At 37.0% G+C, this 21,714-nt stretch overlaps 1 protein-coding gene across 10 annotated transcripts in view; it reads left to right on the top strand.

The window, feature by feature from the left end:
• Positions 1 to 21,714, top strand: part of HNRNPC (heterogeneous nuclear ribonucleoprotein C) — a 53,576-nt gene that overhangs the window by 16,173 nt on the left and 15,689 nt on the right. For 8 of the 10 annotated variants that reach the window (XM_036117928.2, XM_078053440.1, XM_036117926.2 and 5 more), the window contains 3 exons: positions 11,765 to 12,042; positions 17,220 to 17,334; positions 17,936 to 17,983. In XM_036117928.2, coding sequence (XP_035973821.1) covers positions 11,802 to 12,042; positions 17,220 to 17,334; positions 17,936 to 17,983 — 404 coding nt within the window. In that variant the 5' untranslated portion in view covers positions 11,765 to 11,801. The remainder of the gene's footprint in view (positions 1 to 11,764; positions 12,043 to 17,219; positions 17,335 to 17,935; positions 17,984 to 21,714) is intronic. The other 2 variants (XM_078053441.1, XM_036117934.2) reach the window with 1 other exon arrangement.

Below are 21,714 nucleotides of genomic sequence, written 5' to 3'. Positions count from 1 at the left end.
TTTTTTTTTTTTTTTTTTTTTAAAGATTTTGTTTATTTGACAGACAGCGAGAGAGGGAAACCAAGCAGGGGGAGTGGGAGAGGGAGAAGCAGGCTTCCCGTGGAGCAGGGAGCCCGATGCAGGGCTCGATCCCAGGACCCTGGGATCATGACCTGAGCCGAAGGCAGATGCTTAACGACTGAGCCACCCAGGTGCCTGCGTTAAGGCTTTTGATAAAAGTCCAATTGTCCTATAAAAATAAGGTACCGATTCATAGAAATAATACATTAAAATGACTTTTAAAAATTTTTTCTTTGGGAAGTGAGGTATGATAATTGGTTTAATTCCTGTTATAGTGATGTTGAATTTTTTAAAAAATCTCCATGGACCTATAGTATTATTTGCTAATAACCTGTTTGCATCGTTGCCCCATTTTTTTGTTGGTATTTGCCAATAATAGTAAATGATGTAGTAATAGCAGCAGCTGCAGCAGCAATACTTGCTATGTGCCAGGCACCATGTACTTCATTTATGCCTCATATCTCACCTGTGAGACTTAATACTGTCAATGATACTCATTTTACAGTTGAATCTGGTTTTTGAAGGAATTGGCTTCCCAAAGGGTAGTGTACACTCTTCAGAGGGGTTGAGTTCAAAATTGAAACAAGTCTGTCTCATCCCAAAGTCTCAGACCTCTTAATCATTAGGTTGTATTAATATTTTCATGCATTTTTGTATACATTACTAAGAACTCGAATTGTGAACAAATGTGTATTGCAGACATCGGGGTTTTTTTAGTTTTGTATTTTAGTGTGGGGATGCGTTGAATTTTTATGTTTAGGAAGTTCTCTTTAGTCACTGTTTTAAGCGAAGTTGGTCATGGTGGATATGGCTTGAATTTGTGGGGATAGGTATTTTTTGTATCTTCCTTTGTGGTTTAAAATTGTTTGTTTTTTTAAATAGGCTTTACCTAAATTTTGTTCTGCAATTTTTTGAGTTATTAACCCATGTCCTCAAAACTAAACCAGGGTAGGACTTTTCAGTATACAGAAAATATGCGAAAAGACAGTTGGGACTGACTTTGTTGGTTGTCATTGTTTTAAAACTAGTATATAACATGAAAAAAAAATTTTGTTATTGAAGGAAAATTGTGTTAATATTAAACTTTTTAAAATGATAAGGGTAGGACTCCTCAGTATGGTGAACAAATCGGTGAAGAATATATAATTATAAGAGATTGTTAATACTTAACAAAATCAAAATCTGAAACTTTTCTTCATGCTGGAACTAGGGGCAGTGAACTATATGTAGGAGGATGAAATGGTATTTGAAATGTAAAGCTCTATACTAGATGTAAAGAAACCCAACAAAGTAGTTGTCCCAATATAGGAAGTTAGCATTATATTAATAAATGTGTAAGAATTAGGGGGTTTACTTAGTGAATTCTGCATGTGTTGACAATGCAAAAGTTACCAGGAACAGTAGCATCGGAGAGCATCCAGAGTGTGTTCCATTCATTGTTTTTTCTTAAAGATTTTATTCATTTATTTGACAGAGACAGCAAGAGAGGGAACAAGCAGGGGGAGTGGGAGAGGGAGAGGGAGAAGCAGGCTTCCTGCTGAACAGGGAGCCCGATGTGGGGCTTGATCCCAGGACCCTGGGATCATGACCTGAGCTGAAGGCAGATGCTTAACGACTGAGCCACCCAGGCGCCCAATGTGTTCCATTCTTTTTTTTTTTTTTTTTTTTTTAAAGATTTTATTTATTTATCTGACAGAGAGAGACACAGTGAGAGAGGGAACACAAGCAGGGGGAGTGGGAGAGGGAGAAGCAGGCTCCCCGCAGAGCAGGGAGCCCGATGCGGGACTCGATCCCAGGACCCTGGGATCATGACCTGAGCCGAAGGCAGTCGCTTAACCGACTGAGCCACCCAGGCGCCCCCAATGTGTTCCATTCTTGAAAGAGCAACCAAATTTGGATTGTTACTGTGTTCAAAGGGACATTGACAGATTAAATTGTATTTGTTACAAGGCACCATTTTTTATTTTCGTAGAAGATGGTGAGGATAGGGAACAGTTTGAATAAGATGATTTACGTTAAAGAAAAAAAATTTAATGCTAATGAATGGACACTAAAGGAAGGATGGAACTAAAGGAAGAAATTAGTTAAAAGCCAATTAAGTTTTAGAATTGAATATCATATTGTGAATTCCTTGACTTTGGTGGCAGTTCTCAGGAGGCTAGATTATTAGTGAGCAAGGATGTTGTAAAGGGATTTTAACATCCTCTGAAGATCTGTGGGGAAGTTGAACTACATGATTTAGTTTTTCTCTCTTTGAGATTCTGGGAATATTGAAGACCTTCATTTTAAAATTTGTCATAATATGTTTATACTTTGACAGGAACAATCTTTTATAATGAAAATGCTTATTAAGGAAAACTTGAAGGAAATTTGTATATAAAACAATATATTTTTTTAACCACTTAATATTTTGGTGTTTCGGTTCATCTTTCTTACAGCTATAGGTGTACTTATATACCTATATTTTCTGATACATTTTTAGCAAAATGGAATCATTACCATATGTAGTTTCAGAGTCTTTGTATTGTAAACATTTTTCACGTAGATTTCTATAGTATGTTTTTGTTAAGTGGTTATGTAATGTTTTTTGTTAACAGGGATTTTTTTTTTTTTTTTTTTTTTTATTTGACACAGAGAGAGCAAGCGAGAGAGAGAGACAGAGAGCAAGCACAAGCAGGGGGGAATGCAGGCAGGGGAGAAGCAGGCTCCCTGCTGAGCCAGGAGCCCGATGTGGGGCTTGATCCCAGGACCCTGGGATCATGACCTGAGTGAAGGCAGCCACTTAACCGACTGAGCCACCCAGGCACCCAACAGGGATTTTTATTTTTATTTTTATTTTTATTTATTTTTTTTTTTAAAGATTTTATTTATTTATTTATTTGAGAGAGAGAGAGAGAGAGAAACAGCATGAGAGGGGAGAGGGTCAGAGGGAGAAGCAGGCTCCCCGCTGAGCCGGGAGCCCGATGTGGGACTCGATCCCAGGACTCCGGGACCATGACCTGAGCCGAAGGCAGTCGCTTAACCAACTGAGCCACCCAGGCGCCCTGGATTTTTAGAACTTAATAGATGTTCAGAGTTTTCTCTTTCAATTCCAAACATAGGATGACCTGAAATTCAACATTGCCAGTTGCTTAATTAATGCAAGTATGTAGGCCTGCCCATTGCTTGGCACTTTTTAAGAATTTTCAGAGGAGGGGCGCCTGGGTGGCTCAGTCGTTAAGCATCTGCCTTCGGCTCAGGTCATGATCCCAGGGTCCTGGGATCGAGCCCCGCATCGGGCTCCCTGCTCCGCGGGAAGCCTGCTTCTCCCTCTCCCACTCCCCATGCTTGTGTTCCCTCTCTCGCTGTGCTCTGTCAAATAAATAAAATTTAAAAAAAAAAAAAAAAGAATTTTCAGAGGAACCTACAGAAATATACTGGTTTACTTAGTTACAGCCGTGGGAGTGCCATGTCTTTTAACCCCATTGGATGATCATTTTTATATTAGAAAATACAACAAAAAATACAATTTGCTATTTTGTGGGAAGTGCTAAAGCGTGTGACCTGGTATGTATCATTTTTCCGTTTGCTATAATAGGAGCTTTAATAAACTTTGGAACAGGTAATATTACATACGTAAAATACACCATCCGTTTTCCAGCCTTGTTCTGGTAGCTACTGTGTGGATTGCTATGTTTGCTCTGTGTGTGGTGTTTTATTTTGGTTTTTTTCCTTCCTGAATGATGTTAAAGTTTTAGGCATGATACTTAGGCACTTGAACATGCCTGCATCTCCTCTAAGAATAAAGATAATCTGTATCACCAAAATAATTATCAAGCCAATGAAAATTAACAGATTCAATTTAATATTCTCTTGTATACAGTCCATAATAAAATACCCTGTCACCAAAAAGTTGTTCACAATCCAGTGTCCAGTCAAGGTTCACACATTGCTTTCTTAATCTAGAAAAGGTCTCTATGTTGTATGTATGTATGTTTGAGGAGTCCCAACCAGTTAATATTGTTGTATAATATCTCTACAAACTTGAAATTGTCTGTTTCCCTATGTGCAGGTTCAAATATTTTACCAAGAATATTGCATAGGCGATGTGTGTTTTAATTTTGTCACACCAAGAGGCATGTAATGTCAGATCAGTTGGTTTAAGTGGTGGCATTTATGTTTCCATTGTAAAGGTACATTTTTTTCCCTTTTATAATCAGTATTCTTTTGGGTAATATTTTGAGATCCTGTAAATCCTTTTCTGCCCAACAAGCTTTTCCCCAACGATATTAGCATGTATCGACAGTTGTCTGAATTAATTCTTAACAGTATTAAAATTTTTCACGTCTATGATTTGTTTTGCATTTCCTGCCCCTTTTCCTGTTCATATTTGTTGGGACTGTTGGATGTTTTCTGTTATTTAGGTTTTGACAACTGCGTATGTAGTTTTTTACATTTACATTTTGATCCATCTATTAATTTATTTTTGTATATTGAGTTATGTTTTTTGAGGTTTTTTTGGTTTTTAATAGCTATGTGCTACCATTGAATTACCTATTTCTCTCTGTAATTTGTAATATGTTGAGTATTAGTTTTAATTCTTAGGCAAAGCAGTTAGAATAGCTTATCAAAAAAATGACCAGCACCTGGCTCAGTTGGCTAAGCGTCTCACTCTTGATCTCACCTCAGGTCTTGATCTCAGGGTCATGAATTCAAACCCTGTGTTGGGCTGGGCTCCACCCTGGGCATGGAACCTACTTAGAAAATAAAAATGGCCTACTTAGCTTTTTGTGTCCTGAAAATGTCCTAAAAGTACCACGATATTCTGTTTTCTCATGCTAGTAGTCTTGACCTTGATATCACATCTGTGTTTTGATGTATAATAAGTTTTGGGGATGGAGCAGATTAAAGTATACTCTCCTTTTTGCAGACACATGGACAGTTCATTTTAGCCAGAGGGAAATAATTGATGAATGCAATAAAGATACATAGGTAGAGAACAAAGGAGGGCCAGATAGAGTAATGTGAAAGAGTACCTAAATGGGCAAAATAGGAACTTCAGTTTGTTTGAGTGCAGATGATGATGCCCTAAGTAGAAGGGGAAATTTATAGTATCCAAAAGGTACTGAGAAGCTTTGACATGTTGTGAAAGAAAGGCAGTGCGAAATAGAAAACCTTGGACTCCAGATTTAGTCATCTTTTTATAAAATTGCCAACTCGTTGCTGCCATCTAGTGATATTTTGCTTTTTATATTCTTCACAGAAAGATGGGAAATAACAGCCATAATGGTAGTTGCATCTGATTCAAATTGAATGTATAGGCTAGTTAAGGGGTAGTAATGAAAATTCTAAGGTAGGGTTCTGAATTTTCTTGTCTGAGGCAAGTTATTTCCCTTGTTCTCTAGTTAGTATGATTTGACATTTCATAAGCCATACAGATACTGTATTTGATTTTTTTTTTTTCTGGACTAACATAATGTGGTATGAGTAAGTATAACTGAGTAGCCTAGGTGAATAGGGTGAACAGGTAGAGGATTGGCTGAAATCTTCATTAGAAACATCTTGTGGTTTGTTACCTATTTTCTCTGATGGGCTTTTTTGTTTGTAGTAAATGTGCCTAAATATGATACTGAACACAGTCTGAATAAGTGGCACTGTTTATGTCAAGTATTTGTCTTTCCATTCAGTTTCCACTACAGGTGGAGTTTACTGCCCTGCAAATAAAGGAAAGGAAGCTAAAGGCTTGATTTCAGTTATAAATTGAATTTGGCCCCGCACCTAACAAAATCCAACACCTCTCATAATAATCAGATCGTGCAATCTGCCTCTCCCACCTTACTGCACCTCTTCCCAGCAGAATTTACTTGAGATTTAATGCTAACTTAAATGGGGTAGTTGTTACAAACATTTACCAAACTTTTACCTAGATTGCAAATCCAAGATAGGTTTGTCTCAAGAGGGCAAAGAATCAGAATAGCACGAGCTTCAGAATGAACAGTTAAAAACAAAATTTTGACAGGTTTGACATTCTAACCAGATGTAGATTTTATTTACTGGTTTTAGGATGTAATTGGAATGGCAGGAGTGGAAATAGAAACATTTCTTTTTTTTATTTGTCAGAAAATGAACAGCGGGGGAGTAGCAGGCAGAGGGAAAAGCAGGCTCCCTGCTGAGCAGGATGCTGGGATCATGACCGAGCCAAAGGCAGGCACTGAACAGACTGAGCCACCCAAGCGTCCCTCAGTTACTTTTTAAAGTAACTTAAATTCAGGGGCGCCTGAATATATCCACAAATCTTAAGCATTTCTTGTCCTTCACACTGCTACTAAAATCTCTTAGTTTTATTTATTTATTTAAGGTCAAGAGAGAGCAGGGCAGGGGAGAGAACAAAAGGGAGCAGAGGGAGAGGGAGAAGCAGACTCCCCGTGAGATAAGACCTGCCTTAGTGATCCTTTGATGATAAAAATCATGGGATGAGGGGCACCTGGGTGGCACAGTCAGTTAAGCATCCAGCTATTGATCTTCGTTCAGGTCTTGATGTCAGGGTCATGAGTTCATGCCCCATGTATAAAAAAAAATCATGGGATGAAAATATGTGTATATATAAATGTAAAATATATAGTATACAAACACCTGTATTCATATGCACCCATGGACTACAGTTTTGAGTGCTACTACCCAAATAACCATTAGGAAAATGTTCATTTCATTCCATTGTATTTTATTGTGTTCTAATTCTGTTTTGCTGGAAACCAGATTCACTGAATGATCAGTAGTGAATTAAGCAGGATGCACACACAAAAAAAATAGGATGCACAGTATCAATGGAACATCATTTCAGAAGTCTACCCTCTTTATTTTTTTTTTCTTTTTAGAGAGTGAGTGAGTTGGGAGGGGCAGTGAGAGAGGGAGACAGAATTTTAAGCAGACTGAACACCCAGCGTGGAGCCCAAATGTTGGATCCCACAACCCTGAGATCATGACCTGAGCTGAAATTGAGTCGGAAGTTTAACCAACTGAGCCACCTTAGGTGCCCCAGAAATCTACTCTCTTGATTTTTCTCTTTGAAACCAATTTTAGGAAAGAAACTTTTTTTATTCTGTGTACAAGTAGAATGAATTTGACTTAAAAAAAATTCATTTTAGGGCATCTGGCTGGCTCAGTTGGAAGAAAAGGCAACTCTTGATCTCTGGGATGAGTTCAGGTCCCACATTGGGTGTAGAGATTACTTACATACATAAAGACATAAACTTTTTTTACAAAGGATTTTTCTATTAACACCTGAAACTAATATATATTAACTAACGAATTAACATTAAAACTTATAAAAAGGTTTTCTCTGAGAAAACTTGATATGACTGGACTAATTTCGTCTGTGAGGAAATATTGAGTGTTCAGAACGTGCCAGAAACTTCTGGTTACGGAATTTATAAACTGGTTTGAGGAACTGGACTTCTTCAGGAACTGTAGGTGATAAAGATTAACCAAAAGCAGAGTCTTGCTCTTTCCTAAGTATGATTTTTATGTGAATAGTTTATGTATGTTTTCTGTTATTGAACAACTGTAATACTGCTTTTTGACTTAAACATTTAAAGATTTATTTATTTTAGAGACAGCTTGATTATGCATGCACAGGGTGGGGGCGGGCACAGGGAGACGGGAAGGTAATTCCAAGTATACTCCCCACCAAGCGCTGACTCCCAACAAGGGACTCAGTCCCACAACCCCGAGATCATGACCCAAGCTGAAACCAAGAGTCAGACACTCAACCATCTGAGCCACCCAGGCACCCTTTGACTAAACATTTAATCATAATTCCCACATTATTTAAAGTGATTTGCAGTTATTTATTTTTTTATATAGTAATCTCTTATAACCCTGAGATAAGAGTCGCATGTTCTCCTGACTGAGGAAGCCAGGTGCCCCTAAAGTGATTTGCAGATTATTCTAAAGACTGTAGTTGTTGGTAATTAGAATGAATACCAGGTTGTTAAAAATTAAAAATGCATGTAGAATGTAATACGCTACAGAGGTAAGGTAAAAAGCAAAAGTTAACCCGTTTTCTTCTGAAACTTGCTTTATTCTTATTTTTTTACTTGTAAATTTTTTTTAAGATATTTATTTGAGAGAGAGTGAGCTCGAGCAGGGGGAGAGGCAGAGGGAGAGAGGAAGAAGAAAAGCAGACTCTCCACTGAGCATAAAGCAAAAACCCTGTAACTACTAAAGCCTGTAAAAACAATTTTGTCAGCAAGGTTTACAATTTGGAATGACCCTGTGACAGTTTGGAAGTAAATAGAATAATAACATATTTAAAGAAAGAAAATGCAGTGCTAAATTTTATACCCAGCAAAACCAGCTTAGAACTGACTCTCGAAATAAGAGGGCACAGGCAAACTGTTACCAATATGCAAGAGAAACTTGTTCTAAGTAATAGATTAGAGATAAACCTAAGAAACTATAATACTTAAGGTGTAGAATTTACCGCATTAATAACCACAAAAAGACAATGTCATTTATGTATAGTCTTCCAAAAGATTCACACATGGATCTGATCAAGGCTTTGGTCCCAGGTTCCAATTTCAGGAAAAAACAGAAGAATATGTGGAATTGTACTAAGAGTATGAAATTGTGGAAAATCCAGACTGGGAAGCTTCAGGTCGAGTACCCTGTATTCTTCAAAGAATAAATTTGAATTTAAAGGGATGGAAGGGAAACTTACCTAAAAGGAGCCATAAAAGGGGTGCCTGGGTGGCTCAGTCGGTTAAGTGGGTCTGCCTTCGGTTCAGGTCATGATCTCAGGGTCCTGGGATCAAGTTCCTCATCTCTCTCCCTGTTCAGCCCTTCCCCTGCTCGTGCGCTTGCTCCCTCTCACACAGGTAAAATTAAAGTGATTACTATAAAGTTAGAATAATAGTTACTTTGGGGGGTTGGAAAGGTTTTAAGAATGGAATGCTGCACGTGCAGCTCTGAGTTTTGAGGTTTTTGAGACTAAGCTGCTCTGGCACCTTAAGACGTTTTTATGAGTACCATTGGGGTTCCTTGACACCCAAGTTTACTATCTAGTTGCTTTTATGTGGGGATTCAGGAAGGTTCAAAAACTGCTTTGCTGTTGCTGTTTTCTTCTAGGAAACCCAGGGGTTCCCCCTGCCCGCAATAGTTTCTTTGCATTTAGGATGCTGACCATTTTACACTCCCCACCCCACCCCCGCCCGCCCCCAGCATATATTTCATGGGTAAGGTGCCTTAATGATCAGAGGTAGGGTGAAATGTGACCTAAGCTCATTTGGTTATTTGTAAAATTTTGGGAAATATGTTCCCTCTTCAGTAAAATTTTAAACAGTGGTATCATTAGTGTGTAAACTCTGAAGAATCCCGTCTCTTCCTATTTTTCCTCTGAAGTGGCCTTGGTGTACCTAGTACTTAACAGATACTCAATAAATGTTCAGGGAAAAATGTATAAATTTGTAGTAATTTATTCTTTAGAAGATGTGTTCCTTGGAGCAAGGTTAATGGACCTTTGTGGGTTCACTTGTTTTTACTGTTGCTCAGATCTTGATTAAATCCTTCAGAGTAAGTATGGGCATTGAAAGCTATTCATTGACTTTAGCCAAGCTTTTGAGGTTGAGGTCATTATTATTTTTCTGTTAACAATCCATGAATCTTGTAGCAGATTTAGTAACCACATAGAATTGGAGAAAATAGATTATATACTTAAATTCAGAGATGGCAGCCATTGTTAGCACCTTTTTACTTGTGTATCTGGATGTTTCTTTACCAGCCTTTCCAAATGGAGTTCCATGGGTATTAATCCTTAATATCCTAAGGCATTCTTTATATGTAATGAATTGTCTACTTCTAGATTGGTACTAGCTATGTACCATCTTTGTAAAAAAGTGACAGAATAGTCCGATTTCCGTGGTTCCAAGGAGTATATTTGAAGAGGACGTTTTTGTCTGGTGTTTTACACTCTTGTTCAGTTTTCTGATGTCATGTAGAACCATCCTCTTTCCCCTCACAGGTAATTGCTAATTCAACCTAGGAAGATTTTTCCTGTACTTATTATTATTTACTGTAATATGTAGATATATGTTTATTTTTGGTGAAAATATTTGTAGAAAATTGGCTTAAGTTCTCCCCACTTAAAATAATAGCATACCTTAACCAGCAAGTAATATTTGAAACCAGTTAGGCCTTTCACTACATTTTTTTTTTTTTTTTTTTTTGACATTCTAAAGATGCTTTCTGGGACTCATACTTAGAGTTGAAAGAGTAGAGTGTTGGTGACTCTGTGCTACTGTTCGGTAAATTTTTATTGCGTAGTCTAAAAAAATTAAGAATTATTGTTTATAAAGCTATAATTCAGAAACAAAAATCAAGTAAAGACAATTTCTTGAATTTTAGAAAGGCTAGGAGGGAAAAGCAATTGTTAACAGCTTTAAAAAATCTAGGTACTAGTTGTGAAATGAGTAGGTGTTTTAAGGATCAGAATATTAGTCTGTATAAATGATGTTATGCTACCTCTTTTGTCACATATATATGTATATAGAAGATATTTTTACATAATCCATGAACTACTTTGTCATTCTCCTGGGGATTGGAAAGATAACATACTAGACACTGGTATCTCATTTGAGTGTCAAAGGGATGAATGGGAAATAAATCTTAAGAATGCGGGCCCATCTTAAACTCTGTTTAGTTTTGGTAGTTGGAGTGGGAAGGAGCAGCAGATAAAAAAGCTAAAAGAATGTCAAAATGTTTCCACTTAAAAAAGACCTAAAAGATCATAGTATCATGAATCTCCATGAAATTATGACTGAACCTTCATATACATAAATTTTTGTTTTGGAACAGTCTGAGGAAAGTTGTACTCTTCTTAGTTCTCCTGGTCCTCTTTTGATTCATGCAGTGTTTTACCTGCTAGTTTTATCATCATCACCATCTAGTATTAACAAATATCCTAGCTGTATTTTGTAGATTATCACATAAAAAGTAGGTCAAGAGTCATTGCATTCTATAAAATGATGGTATTGTTACTTAAGGTATCTCTGGCATATTATAAATCAATCAATGTACCAGAAATATTTCCAGAGTGAATGATTTGGGTCTATATATTGCCTTAGTATAATAAAGTTAATTATACTTGAAGGGGAGAGTGTCTATTGAAGAAATTTAGCTAAAGAATGGTTTGTGGGCAGAATTTGGAGTTTTGTATATCTTTGGAATAGGTGAGCCTCATTTTAATAATAGCAATGTATGAGAAGGTGGAATTCTTGATATATGGCAGAGAATGGTTAGGTTAGAATGGCAGATAATGGTTAGGTTAGTATGACAGGGAAGGTTAAAAATATAATGAAAAGTTGGTGGTAGAGAGCTTAAGGGGTTCTAAATTGCTTGAGGACTTTAGAACAGAGAGGGCTCATTTGAAATGAATAATATCCTTAATTGTGTTGCTAGTAGTCTTCCCCACCCACTGTCCGTGAAATGGTAGTCTAGTGCTGCTGGAATAGACTAGGGAAGATGGAGCCTGAATTTGTATAAGGATGCATATATTCAGGAGCTCTCCTCTCTAAAATAGTAATGTACTTGCTGCTGTGAGAGCTCTTTACGTTCACTGATACTCTAGTTAGTCACAGTGGTTCAAAATAAAGAGTAGAAAGTTTTATCAAGGAGTATTTTGATTTTATCTTTTTTTCCCCCACCTGAATGCATTTTTTTTTCCTTCTAGTTTTTCGGCTTTGTGAGGAACCTTATCATCAAAGAAAATGGCCAGCAATGTTACCAACAAGACAGATCCTCGCTCCATGAACTCCCGTGTATTCATTGGGAATCTCAATACTCTTGTGGTCAAGAAATCTGATGTGGAGGCGATCTTCTCAAAATACGGCAAAATTGTTGGTTGCTCTGTCCATAAGGGCTTTGCCTTCGTTCAGTATGTTAATGAGAGAAATGCCCGGGCTGCTGTGGCAGGAGAGGATGGCAGAATGATTGCTGGCCAGGTTTTAGGTAAGATCTGGGTTGAATTTCTTCGTTGACTGTTTAATTGAGATATAAGGTTTTCCTGTTCATGCTTCTGTTTTTCTCTCTCTCCATTGAGCTAAGTAAAAAAAAATTTAGGTTATAGGTATAACTGGCTAAATAAGGATTTTATTCCTTTTTGTGTAGCAGAAACTGCATAACGAGTTGGTGGTCTTGAGTAAGGTCAGGAGGATAGGAATGATACTACTACGTCAGGTACAGTTGCTGCCTAAATAGCTGTCCTCCCGCTCACAGAATGGGCAAAGACAATATAGCTTAGTCACTCATGGGCTGTGGAGTCAGATTGCTTGGCACAATTGTGTGTTGGGCAGTCTACATAATTTGGTGAGTCTTCTCATCTGTTAAAACGGAGGTAGAGTACGTAATCTATTTTGTGTTCTTACCTGAGGTAATAGTACTTTGGTGTTACCAAGAATTTGGATTAATTAGGATGATTCATGAGAAGCTTCTGATAGAAGTCTAGCATGTTACGCTCAATAAAAGATACTTACTGTTGCATATGTTTTAGCATTAGCAGTACAAACTGGTTTTGTTTTAGGTGTTAGTTTCCCCAATAAGGGGTCTCCTGATCTACCATGTTCAAATGTTTGGAAGATGAGATCTGAGCTCTGCTCAGATGTTTATATTCTAATCTTTAGAAAATCTCATTACATATTAAGACTTTAGAGCACATAAGTATGTTCCTGATGATTGTAGAATTTCATCTCCTTGAATAGTCTTCTAACTACGTATCAGTTGCTAAGATTTGCTGTCAGAATCATAGTTAATTTTATATAGCTTATATTTTCCTGGGTGTGAATATTAGGGAAGCTGAAAGGTTTGTAAGACAAAAGTCTGTTTCTTTTTGCTTTTTATGAATAAGAGGGAATAAGCACACAGACATCTTGAGTGCCAAAGAATGGCTAGTTCCATTGTTGATAAGGTATTGCTTAGCAGTTAAACAAAATTACTACTTTAGATTTATAAAGTTTATAGCAATTCATAATTGAGACTTTTTTTAATTGAGAGTTTTCTGATTATTCCTGTGGTGGCTTATTTAAATTTTCATTTTGTTTTCAGCATATTCAGGAGTTTGTATTTGGTTTTTTTTAAATGCATAATGTTCAAGTTTAATTCCACCTTAAATGTTTTATTTTCTACCTGGCTTCCTCTCTTCAGGTTGCAGTGGATTTTTGTCCCCTTAAGTGTTTGCATGTTGGTGTTTCCCTACAGTACTACACAAAACTTCAGCATTTCATAATGTTTGTAGCATTTAATAAATACTTCTTACATAACATGATTTATTGTAAAGTTTCAACAGTTTTTTTTTAAATAAGTGACAGCTCCATTCTTACAGTAAACAGCATTACTCTTCATAGCAGGAGCAGCTCTTCTAAGACTTTATGGTTTGTTTTTAATATTTTTTTATTTGACAGCACAAGCAGGGGGAGCACGGGAAGAGGGAGAAGCAGGCTTCCCGCTGAGAAGGGAGCCAGATGTGGGTCTCCATTCCAGGACCCTGGAATCATGACCTGAGTTGAAGGCAAACACTTAACTTGAGTTCCCCAGGCTCCCTCTTTATTTTATTTTCGTGAGGGGGAGGGGGCAGAGGGAAAGGGGGAAAATCTGAAGCAGACTCCCCCCTGAGCATGGAGCACGATGCCCTACGGGGTTCCCATCTCATAACCCTGAGATCATAAGCTGAGCCAAAACCAACAGTCGGATGCTTATCTGGCTGAGCCACCCAGGCGCCCCTCACTTTTTATATTATTTTGAATTGTTTGATTATGGTTTCTCAGTGGCTCTTTCATGAAGAGCTCTTTCATGCTAGAATAAAAGTTTTGTGTAATTTGTAAACACTTCTTAAGTACTGTTTTTAAAAATCCTAACCATACTGGATTGGGAAGGAAAAATATTGGAAGTTAGAGAGCCTTGTAATCCTTGACATTGAAGACACATAGAATAGTTGTAATTGAGAATACGTAAGAAATTTTCAAACCCATTTGTCCTATACCCAAAGTACAGGAAAATACATGTATAAAATTTGGGCATCTGTAAAATGGCTGCAGCGAAAATGAACTAAAACAGGAGTTTTGCATCATAAAGACAGGGTTTTTTTGATACTTGGTTTTTTTTAACTGTCATGGAAATTTAACACAAAAGTAGAATAATTTAATGAACGTGTGTAAGTACATCTCACCTAGTTTATTTTTTTAAAGATTTTACACAGAGAGGGAACACAAGCAGGGGCAGTAGGAGAGGGAGAAGCAGGCTTCCCGCTGAGCAGGGAGCCCAATGCAGGGCTTCATCCCAGAACCCTGGAATCATGATCTGAGCCGAAGGCAGACGCTTAACAACCGAGCCACCCAGGCAACCCACATCTCACCTAGTTTAACAGATACCAGTATTTAAATTGTTTTCATCTGTTGTTTCTATTGGTTTTCTTTTAAATTTTGTTAGAGTAGTTTTAAGACGTCAGCATATATCCAACCAGATAAGAAATTTTAACAAAATGCCAACCACACTGCTCTTACAACATATTAAAAAAAACCTCACAGTAATTCCTTAATACCATCAAATATTTAATCCATATTTAGATTGCTTTATTGTCTCAAACTTTTTTAAATCAAGACCCAATCCATGTCCACATATGCATTTGATTTAATTGCCCCTTATGTCTTTTAAATCTGAGTTTCCCCATCCCTTCCTTTCCCATTTAAAAAATTTGTGACATTTAATTTGTTGAAAGTCTCAGTGTCTTCCATACTGTGTACTGATTTGATTCTTTGTGGTGTCATTTAATTTGTTCTTCTCTACCTCTGTTTTGTGTAATACTGCTAGATCTAGAGCAGTGCTGTCCAGTAGAAATATAAACATGTATACTTAAAATGCATCTGAATTCAGACTTGTGGCTAGCAGCTTACTATATTGGACTGTGCAGATCTAGAGGCTTGATTCAGTTACAGTGGATAATGTTAACGTATTTTATATTGTATCACACCTAACATGATTGCAACCTAACATGGTTGCCCATTTTTAGTGATGTTAAGGATAATTTGGGTTCAGGTTTTAGATCTTGATCCATCTGTGATAAAAAGTTTCCCATCAATTTTTCACCTTAATGGTGATCATCCATTGATGATCATTGATTAGATATTTCATTAGGGGTTGCAGAAGAATAGATTTCTAGTTTCCTTCTGCATAACTTTTCTAAAATGAACAATTCACTAATATTTGCTTTTTCTGAAATACCATTTATGTTGGAAAGTTTTTAGCGGGGGGCAGGGGGTGTAGGAGGGGCAGCAAAGCGAGGTTTATTGAGCAATAGCAAAGTGATAGTACAAAGCTCCCAAGGAGGAAAGGGACCCGAGGGGGTTGCCTAGCCTTTTTTTTTTTTTTTTTTTTTTTTTAGTAAGTTCTGTAAGTTCTTTCCCATCATGGGCTTGAACTCAAAACCCCTAGATCAAGAGTCGCATGAGTCGCATGCTGTACTGACTGAGCCAGACAGGTGCCCCCATAATATTAATATCTCTAATAATTTAAATTGGTGTGTTTTAGTACATTCCATATCCTTCTTTAGAGCTCAAAATACTTCATCTGTGGCCAGTGTAACCTGTGTCCTTGAGACCTTAGTCTTATAATTTCATTGCATCCTTGCTTTCTGGCACCACAAGATATTCCAGGTGATCTGATGTATTTCTTGACCTAAATCTCGATTTGCCACTTACTGAAATAATGGGAATTATATACAAGCCACTGTCTGTACACCAGAAGTGTTTATTATTCAATTTTAATTGCTTCTGTCTAGTTTTCAGGCAGAATAGGAAGCACTTTTTTTTTAAGAAAAAATTTTATGTGTGATTAGTACCACAGTTTCAAAATAACTATGCCTTTTTGTTTGTTTTTTACTAAAATTAAGATTACTAAATGCATTTTTAGATTTGAGGTTCTTTTAAGAGAGTGGGCCTGCTGGGGGTAGGGCTGGGGGACACTGTGCCTGGAGCCTACTTAAGAAAATAAAAATAAAAGTCAACTGTAAAGGCAAGGTTGTTAACGTTGGATGCTAAAAATTGGAAATGAGTTTAGTGAACCAAGAACTCTGCAGATTCTTCATAAATGTAATGGTGTTCAGCAAATAGTGTACTAAAAATCTGTTTTTTAGTTGGTCATTTGATGAACTAAGTTTTGGAGAGCTGGCTTTTGACCAACGGATTCTTGTTAGAATAAGAAAGAGATAAGAATTCTTTTGTTTGGTAGGCAGTGGGTGGCAGGGTTATAGCTGGCCATGTTGGAATAGTTGTTTTTAATAACATTAGTTGTTTATGGAAACTAGGACTTCTCCTTTGTTCCCTTAAGTCTTCCTTGGTGTGTGTGTCTGTGTGCGTGCGTGTGCACGCAGACACACAAGTGCACACACAAATGTGTATGTAAAGGTTCAGCAATTCACTGAATAGTATTTCTTTTTTAATGAAGTCTGCAAATTTTTTTTTTCTTTTTCAAAGATTTTATTTATTTGACAGAGAGAGAGACAGAGAGGGAACACAAGCAGGGGGAGCAAGAGAGGGAGAAGCAGGCTCCTGGCTGATCAAGGAGCACGATGTGGGGCTCAATCCCAGGACCCCCAGGATCATGACCTGAGCCGAAGGCAGACGCTCAATGACTGAGCCACCCAGGCGCCCCCTGAATAGTATTTATTAACTATTTTTATTCAACTTTTACAGCTGATCCTGTTTGTAAGGAGAATGAAAATTCACCTTTGGGGATAATTTGAGGGTATCAATAATTCGTGAAATGCTATGTATTTTATATCTCTGAGGTCATTCATTGATTCCTAATATATGCTCTTAATAGCAAGAGTTTCATTTTAGCGGGAGCTGAGGGTAGAAGGTACCAAAGAGAAATGTCGTGTCTTATATATGAGTGTGTGTGTGTGTGTGTATGTGTATGTCTTATATATGATGAGTACTTTTTACGTTACAGTACAGAGGACAAAGTATTGAAATACTAAGTCCTACCCTTACATAAGGAAAGATGAGATACAGTGTTCGGCCTTTGTTGATTTATATACTATGTACACATTTAAATACTGTAGTTTAAGATTCTACCCTATCCCTGCCCCAACAGAGTTGTCATTGAAGTTTTTGTCTTCATTTTTGTTTTTTCAGATATTAATCTGGCCGCAGAGCCAAAAGTGAACCGAGGAAAAGCAGGTGTGAAACGATCTGCAGCGGAGATGTACGGGTCAGTACCAGAACACCCTTCTCCGTCCCCTCTACTCAGGTCCGGAACTTTATTATTTATAACTGCATTGTGTCCATCAGTGGGCATCTTCTCTATCTGTTTTCTGGATGTGGGGAGGGTTAACTGTAGTATGTTTTATCTGTGTAAAAATGATGCTTTATTAATTTTGTATTAGTATACCTCCTTTTCTCCCATTTCCCAGAGAATTACTAGAATTCCCTGAGATTTTTTACTTACTAAGGAGCAGTTTGCTATTTTTAACATACAATGAAATCTTTGAGAGTTGTTTAGTTTGTATAAGAAGCTGGGAACTATGAAAGGGAAGGGAGGGTAGCATAAGAATGTTTGGTTTACTGTTGTATTTTTCAGTGTTCTTATATTAGCTATTATGTTTTATGTTGACATTGTAGCAGATTTATGCCTAAATTTGCAAATTAGCTGCTGCATGTCCAGTGGCTTCTAAAATGATTGGAATTTTAGTGATTTGTTGCTTGAATGATTGGGGATTATTCCATGCTATTCTCTTGATCTATTTGTTATGGTTGGTTTTGCATGGTTTTTTGTTTTTGTTTTTCCCATCTGCTATTGTGAATTTACATCAACAGCTCCAAATTAATCCTCTTCGGTATTTATTTTTCAGCTCCTCTTTTGACTTGGACTATGACTTTCAACGAGATTATTATGACAGGTATGTTAAAGTTGTTTTGTCTATTCTGCTAAAAAACCATTTAGTAAGAACCATTTATTTTTCTGTTTTGTAATGAATATTCTCTTTGTAGTAACGAAAAACAAACATGTTGTCAAAGTCCCCCCTTGATAAACAAAATGAAAAATGCCTTCCTGCAAACTGTCTGGGTTATACTAGGGTGACATTTCTGTTGGTTTCAAAGAATCAGTTTATATAGTGTCAGGGCATATGGGAACATGTCCAGTATTATATTTGAGTTTGTGTGCCAGACTTGCCAAATGACAAAATAGGACTTAATTAGCATTTCCATGTTCTCTTCATTATTTCCCTATTGCATACTTGCCATTTGGCTTTGCATTGTAGGGCATTACAGCAAAACTACTTAAAAAAAGATCCGTAAGTCTCCCTTGAGCAAACCAACTAATAGAAAATAGGATACAGTAAGCATACATAAATGAATTAACAATATAAATTGCTTTAGGGGTTATATAAAGTGTTGAAGACTTGTAGATTGGGGGTGGTGGTTGACACCATTCTAAAAGCCAAGGTGGTAGGAACAATGGTTGATTTATGTGTATGTGTGCCTTCAGAAGAGCATTAGTATTTGTTGAAGAGACTTGAGAAATAAAATCGGAAGATGTGTGGATAGGGATACATTATGGACAATTATGAATTAGAGATTTAGATGTGATGATATAGGAGTTAGTTATTGGGGAATGACATAATACACCAAAGATACTAGTAACATTGGCATTCTGTTAACATTAGTCCTCATGAACATTAAGAAAATACTAAGTTTATTTGGTTTCCTGCTTTTTTAATTATGCATTATATGGAGGTATATGGAGCATACCTCCTATATTGGACTTGATCTAGTATGAATTTTCCTTTGCTTTTTCATCTTAGGTTTTCGGTATTCCAATCATAAGGATGATGTTAATATATGTAAGAATTTCAATTAGATCAATTTTTGCTTTGGAAATAAAAGTAATGTCTTGATTTGGGAATGTTTCCCTAAACTAGAACTTTTGGAACTGAGTTGATTAGTCATGCCAAGGGAGTTGGGTAATGGAATCAAGTCAGTCAGTAAACGCTATGAGTAAGGCCTGAACATGTATACTTTTTGTGTTTGAGAGAGATACGGACTGCAACAAGCTAGTAATTAATAGGCCAAAAAAATAAGACTGGAAAAATAGTTTGGGCCTACATTGTTAAGATCTTTAAATGCCATATTAAGGTTGCATGATTTGAGTATTCTTCATGCATCTTCAGAATGGTTCTTTCATTTGTCCTTAGAGATTTCTTCACATTTTTGTGTCTATTTGTGTTTGAATACATATATTGAAAACTATGGTGATTCTCATACTTTGGAAATACTAAAATATAAAATGAGAACAGATCTGGGCATCTCTTTGCTACTGAAAATGTGATCATTGGGTGAGTGACTTGAAGGCACTGAGACCTACTAAGTTAATCTGAAGCAGCTACCCTTCACCGCATACTCTGCTTAAAAAATACTCATGCCCAACTACACCTATAGGGATTCTGGTATACATGGTATATAGGTAGATTCTTGAGTATTGGTGTGTGTGTATATATATGTATGTATGTATGTATTTTTTTATTATTATGTTAATCACCATACATTACATCATTAGTTTTTGATGTAGTGTTCCATGATTCATTGTTTGCGTATAACACCCAGTGCTCCATGCAGAACGTGCCCTCTTTAATACCCATCACCAGGCTAACCCATCCCCCCACCCCCCTCCCCTCCAGAACCCTCAGTTTGTTTCTCAGAGTCCATAGTCTCTCATGGTTTGTCTCCCCCTCCGATTTCCCCTCTTCATTCTTCCCTTCCTGCTATCTTTATATATATATATTTTTTGAAGTTTTTCAAGAAATTTGATGTCAGAGTCGAGAGTAAGAAGGGATGGGGAAGAAGTTTTATTTCTGTAATTCTTAGCCTATATCTTTGTTCATGGCTCCCTTTAGAAAAATTCTAATACATTTATATATATGTATAATAAATAATTGGAGGTGTACCATAGACTGTCACACAAACTCCTGTTTCCTGTTTTAAATTGAGTGTATAGAGAATTTTAACATGTACAGTCCTACCTTTTTCATGAGAATAGCAATCTAAAGTTTTACTTTTTAGTTGTCCTCTTGGACCGTCCCTACCATCATCCCACTATAAGTAAGTTCGGAAAAGATTGTTTTGAGTGAGGACTTCCGAAGGGTTAATTGAAAAGAGCTGCAAACAGCAGGGAATAGAGAAGAAATTTAGATGTTTGCAGAAATACCTTTTAAATTTCTTTCCACTGCTATTTGATCCTAAAAGTTGGTGGCAGTGCCACTATTGGCCTCACTCTTTCGTTTTTCAAGAGGCAAGAGAATAACTTTAGTCAGTCTGATGTATTGCTTGATTTATGTAGGGTTGGTGAAAAGTAATGTCTTTCTCCTTCCATTCTAATCTCAGCCAGTAGAAAAAGACTTCTGATAACTAATCGAGCAACAACCAGGCAGTATCTGGGAAAGGGCCAATTCAAGTATATTACTAAGGTCTGTGATGGGAAAATGAACCTGTTTAGTCAAAAAAAGAACTAGTCAGGAAAATTGCATTAGTTTCTTCTCAGAAGTCATCCTGAAGATAATTTGCAAGGTTAAGACTTTTGTTATTGTCTTTGTTGCTAACATAATGATCCTAAATCAACTGTGTTGGATTCTTTATTAAAGCAGAATGGAAAATTGGCTCTGAGATGAGCTGAAAGCTCTGGGTCTTCCTATGTAAGTGGGGTTAAATCAGTGTCTACCTAATCTCTTTAGTCATACCCTTAAAAACATAAAATTCACATAAATGTTTCAAGACATATATGGCATTTCTTTAGGTTTTGGGGTTTTTTTTGTTTTTTTTTTAAGATTTTATTAGCTTGAATGAGCTGGGGGAGAGGGAGAAGCAGACTCCCTGCTGAGCATAAAACCTGACGCAGCCAGATGACTGGCTCCATCCCAGGACCCAGATCATGACCTGAGCCAAAGTGAGATACTTAACCGACTGAGTCACCCAGGCGCCCCAGATCATTTCTTTGTTATCTAGCTTTCTGCGATTTTGAGTTCTACTTATTCTTACGGTAGAGAGGCAGCTGATAGAGGGCCTAGGAAAGAACAGTTGAAGAATCTAAAGGCGTATTTAGCAAAGAAGTTTATGACCAAAGTCATATGTAATCACAATTTTCTTATCCCTAAAATGGAAATAATGCTTACTAATAGAGTGGGTATGAAGACTAAAGGAAACCTGAAAGATAAGAAATTGCATTTTAAGGGCGTCTGGTGGCTCAGTCGGTTAAGCGTCTGCTTTCAGCTCAGGTCATGATCCCCGGGTCCTGGGATCAAGCTTCACATTGGGTTTCTGCCCCTTCTTCCCTACTTGGGCTTTCTCTCTGTTTCTCAAAAAGAATCTTTTAAAAAAAAATTAAAAATTGCATTATAAATGTAACAACGCCCAAATATTGTAACTATTAACCAGTCAGTGAAGACCTTGAGGATTCATTCCTGTTTATTATCAAGATTTCTTACATGCTAAGTTTGCTGAACGTTATACTTCTGAATTAGTAGTTTTATTAATCCTATTAACGCTGACACATATTATTTTGTTGACACTTAGTAAAATGAAGGGACTATGGATACCCCACCAGTGCTCTTCCCAAAAAACTAACATCTGTAGCATA

The sequence above is a fragment of the Halichoerus grypus genome, chromosome 8, assembly GCF_964656455.1.
Source record: "Halichoerus grypus chromosome 8, mHalGry1.hap1.1, whole genome shotgun sequence".
Classification (NCBI taxonomy): Eukaryota; Metazoa; Chordata; class Mammalia; order Carnivora; family Phocidae; genus Halichoerus; species Halichoerus grypus.
This window is presented reverse-complemented; position numbering and strand designations above follow the sequence as displayed.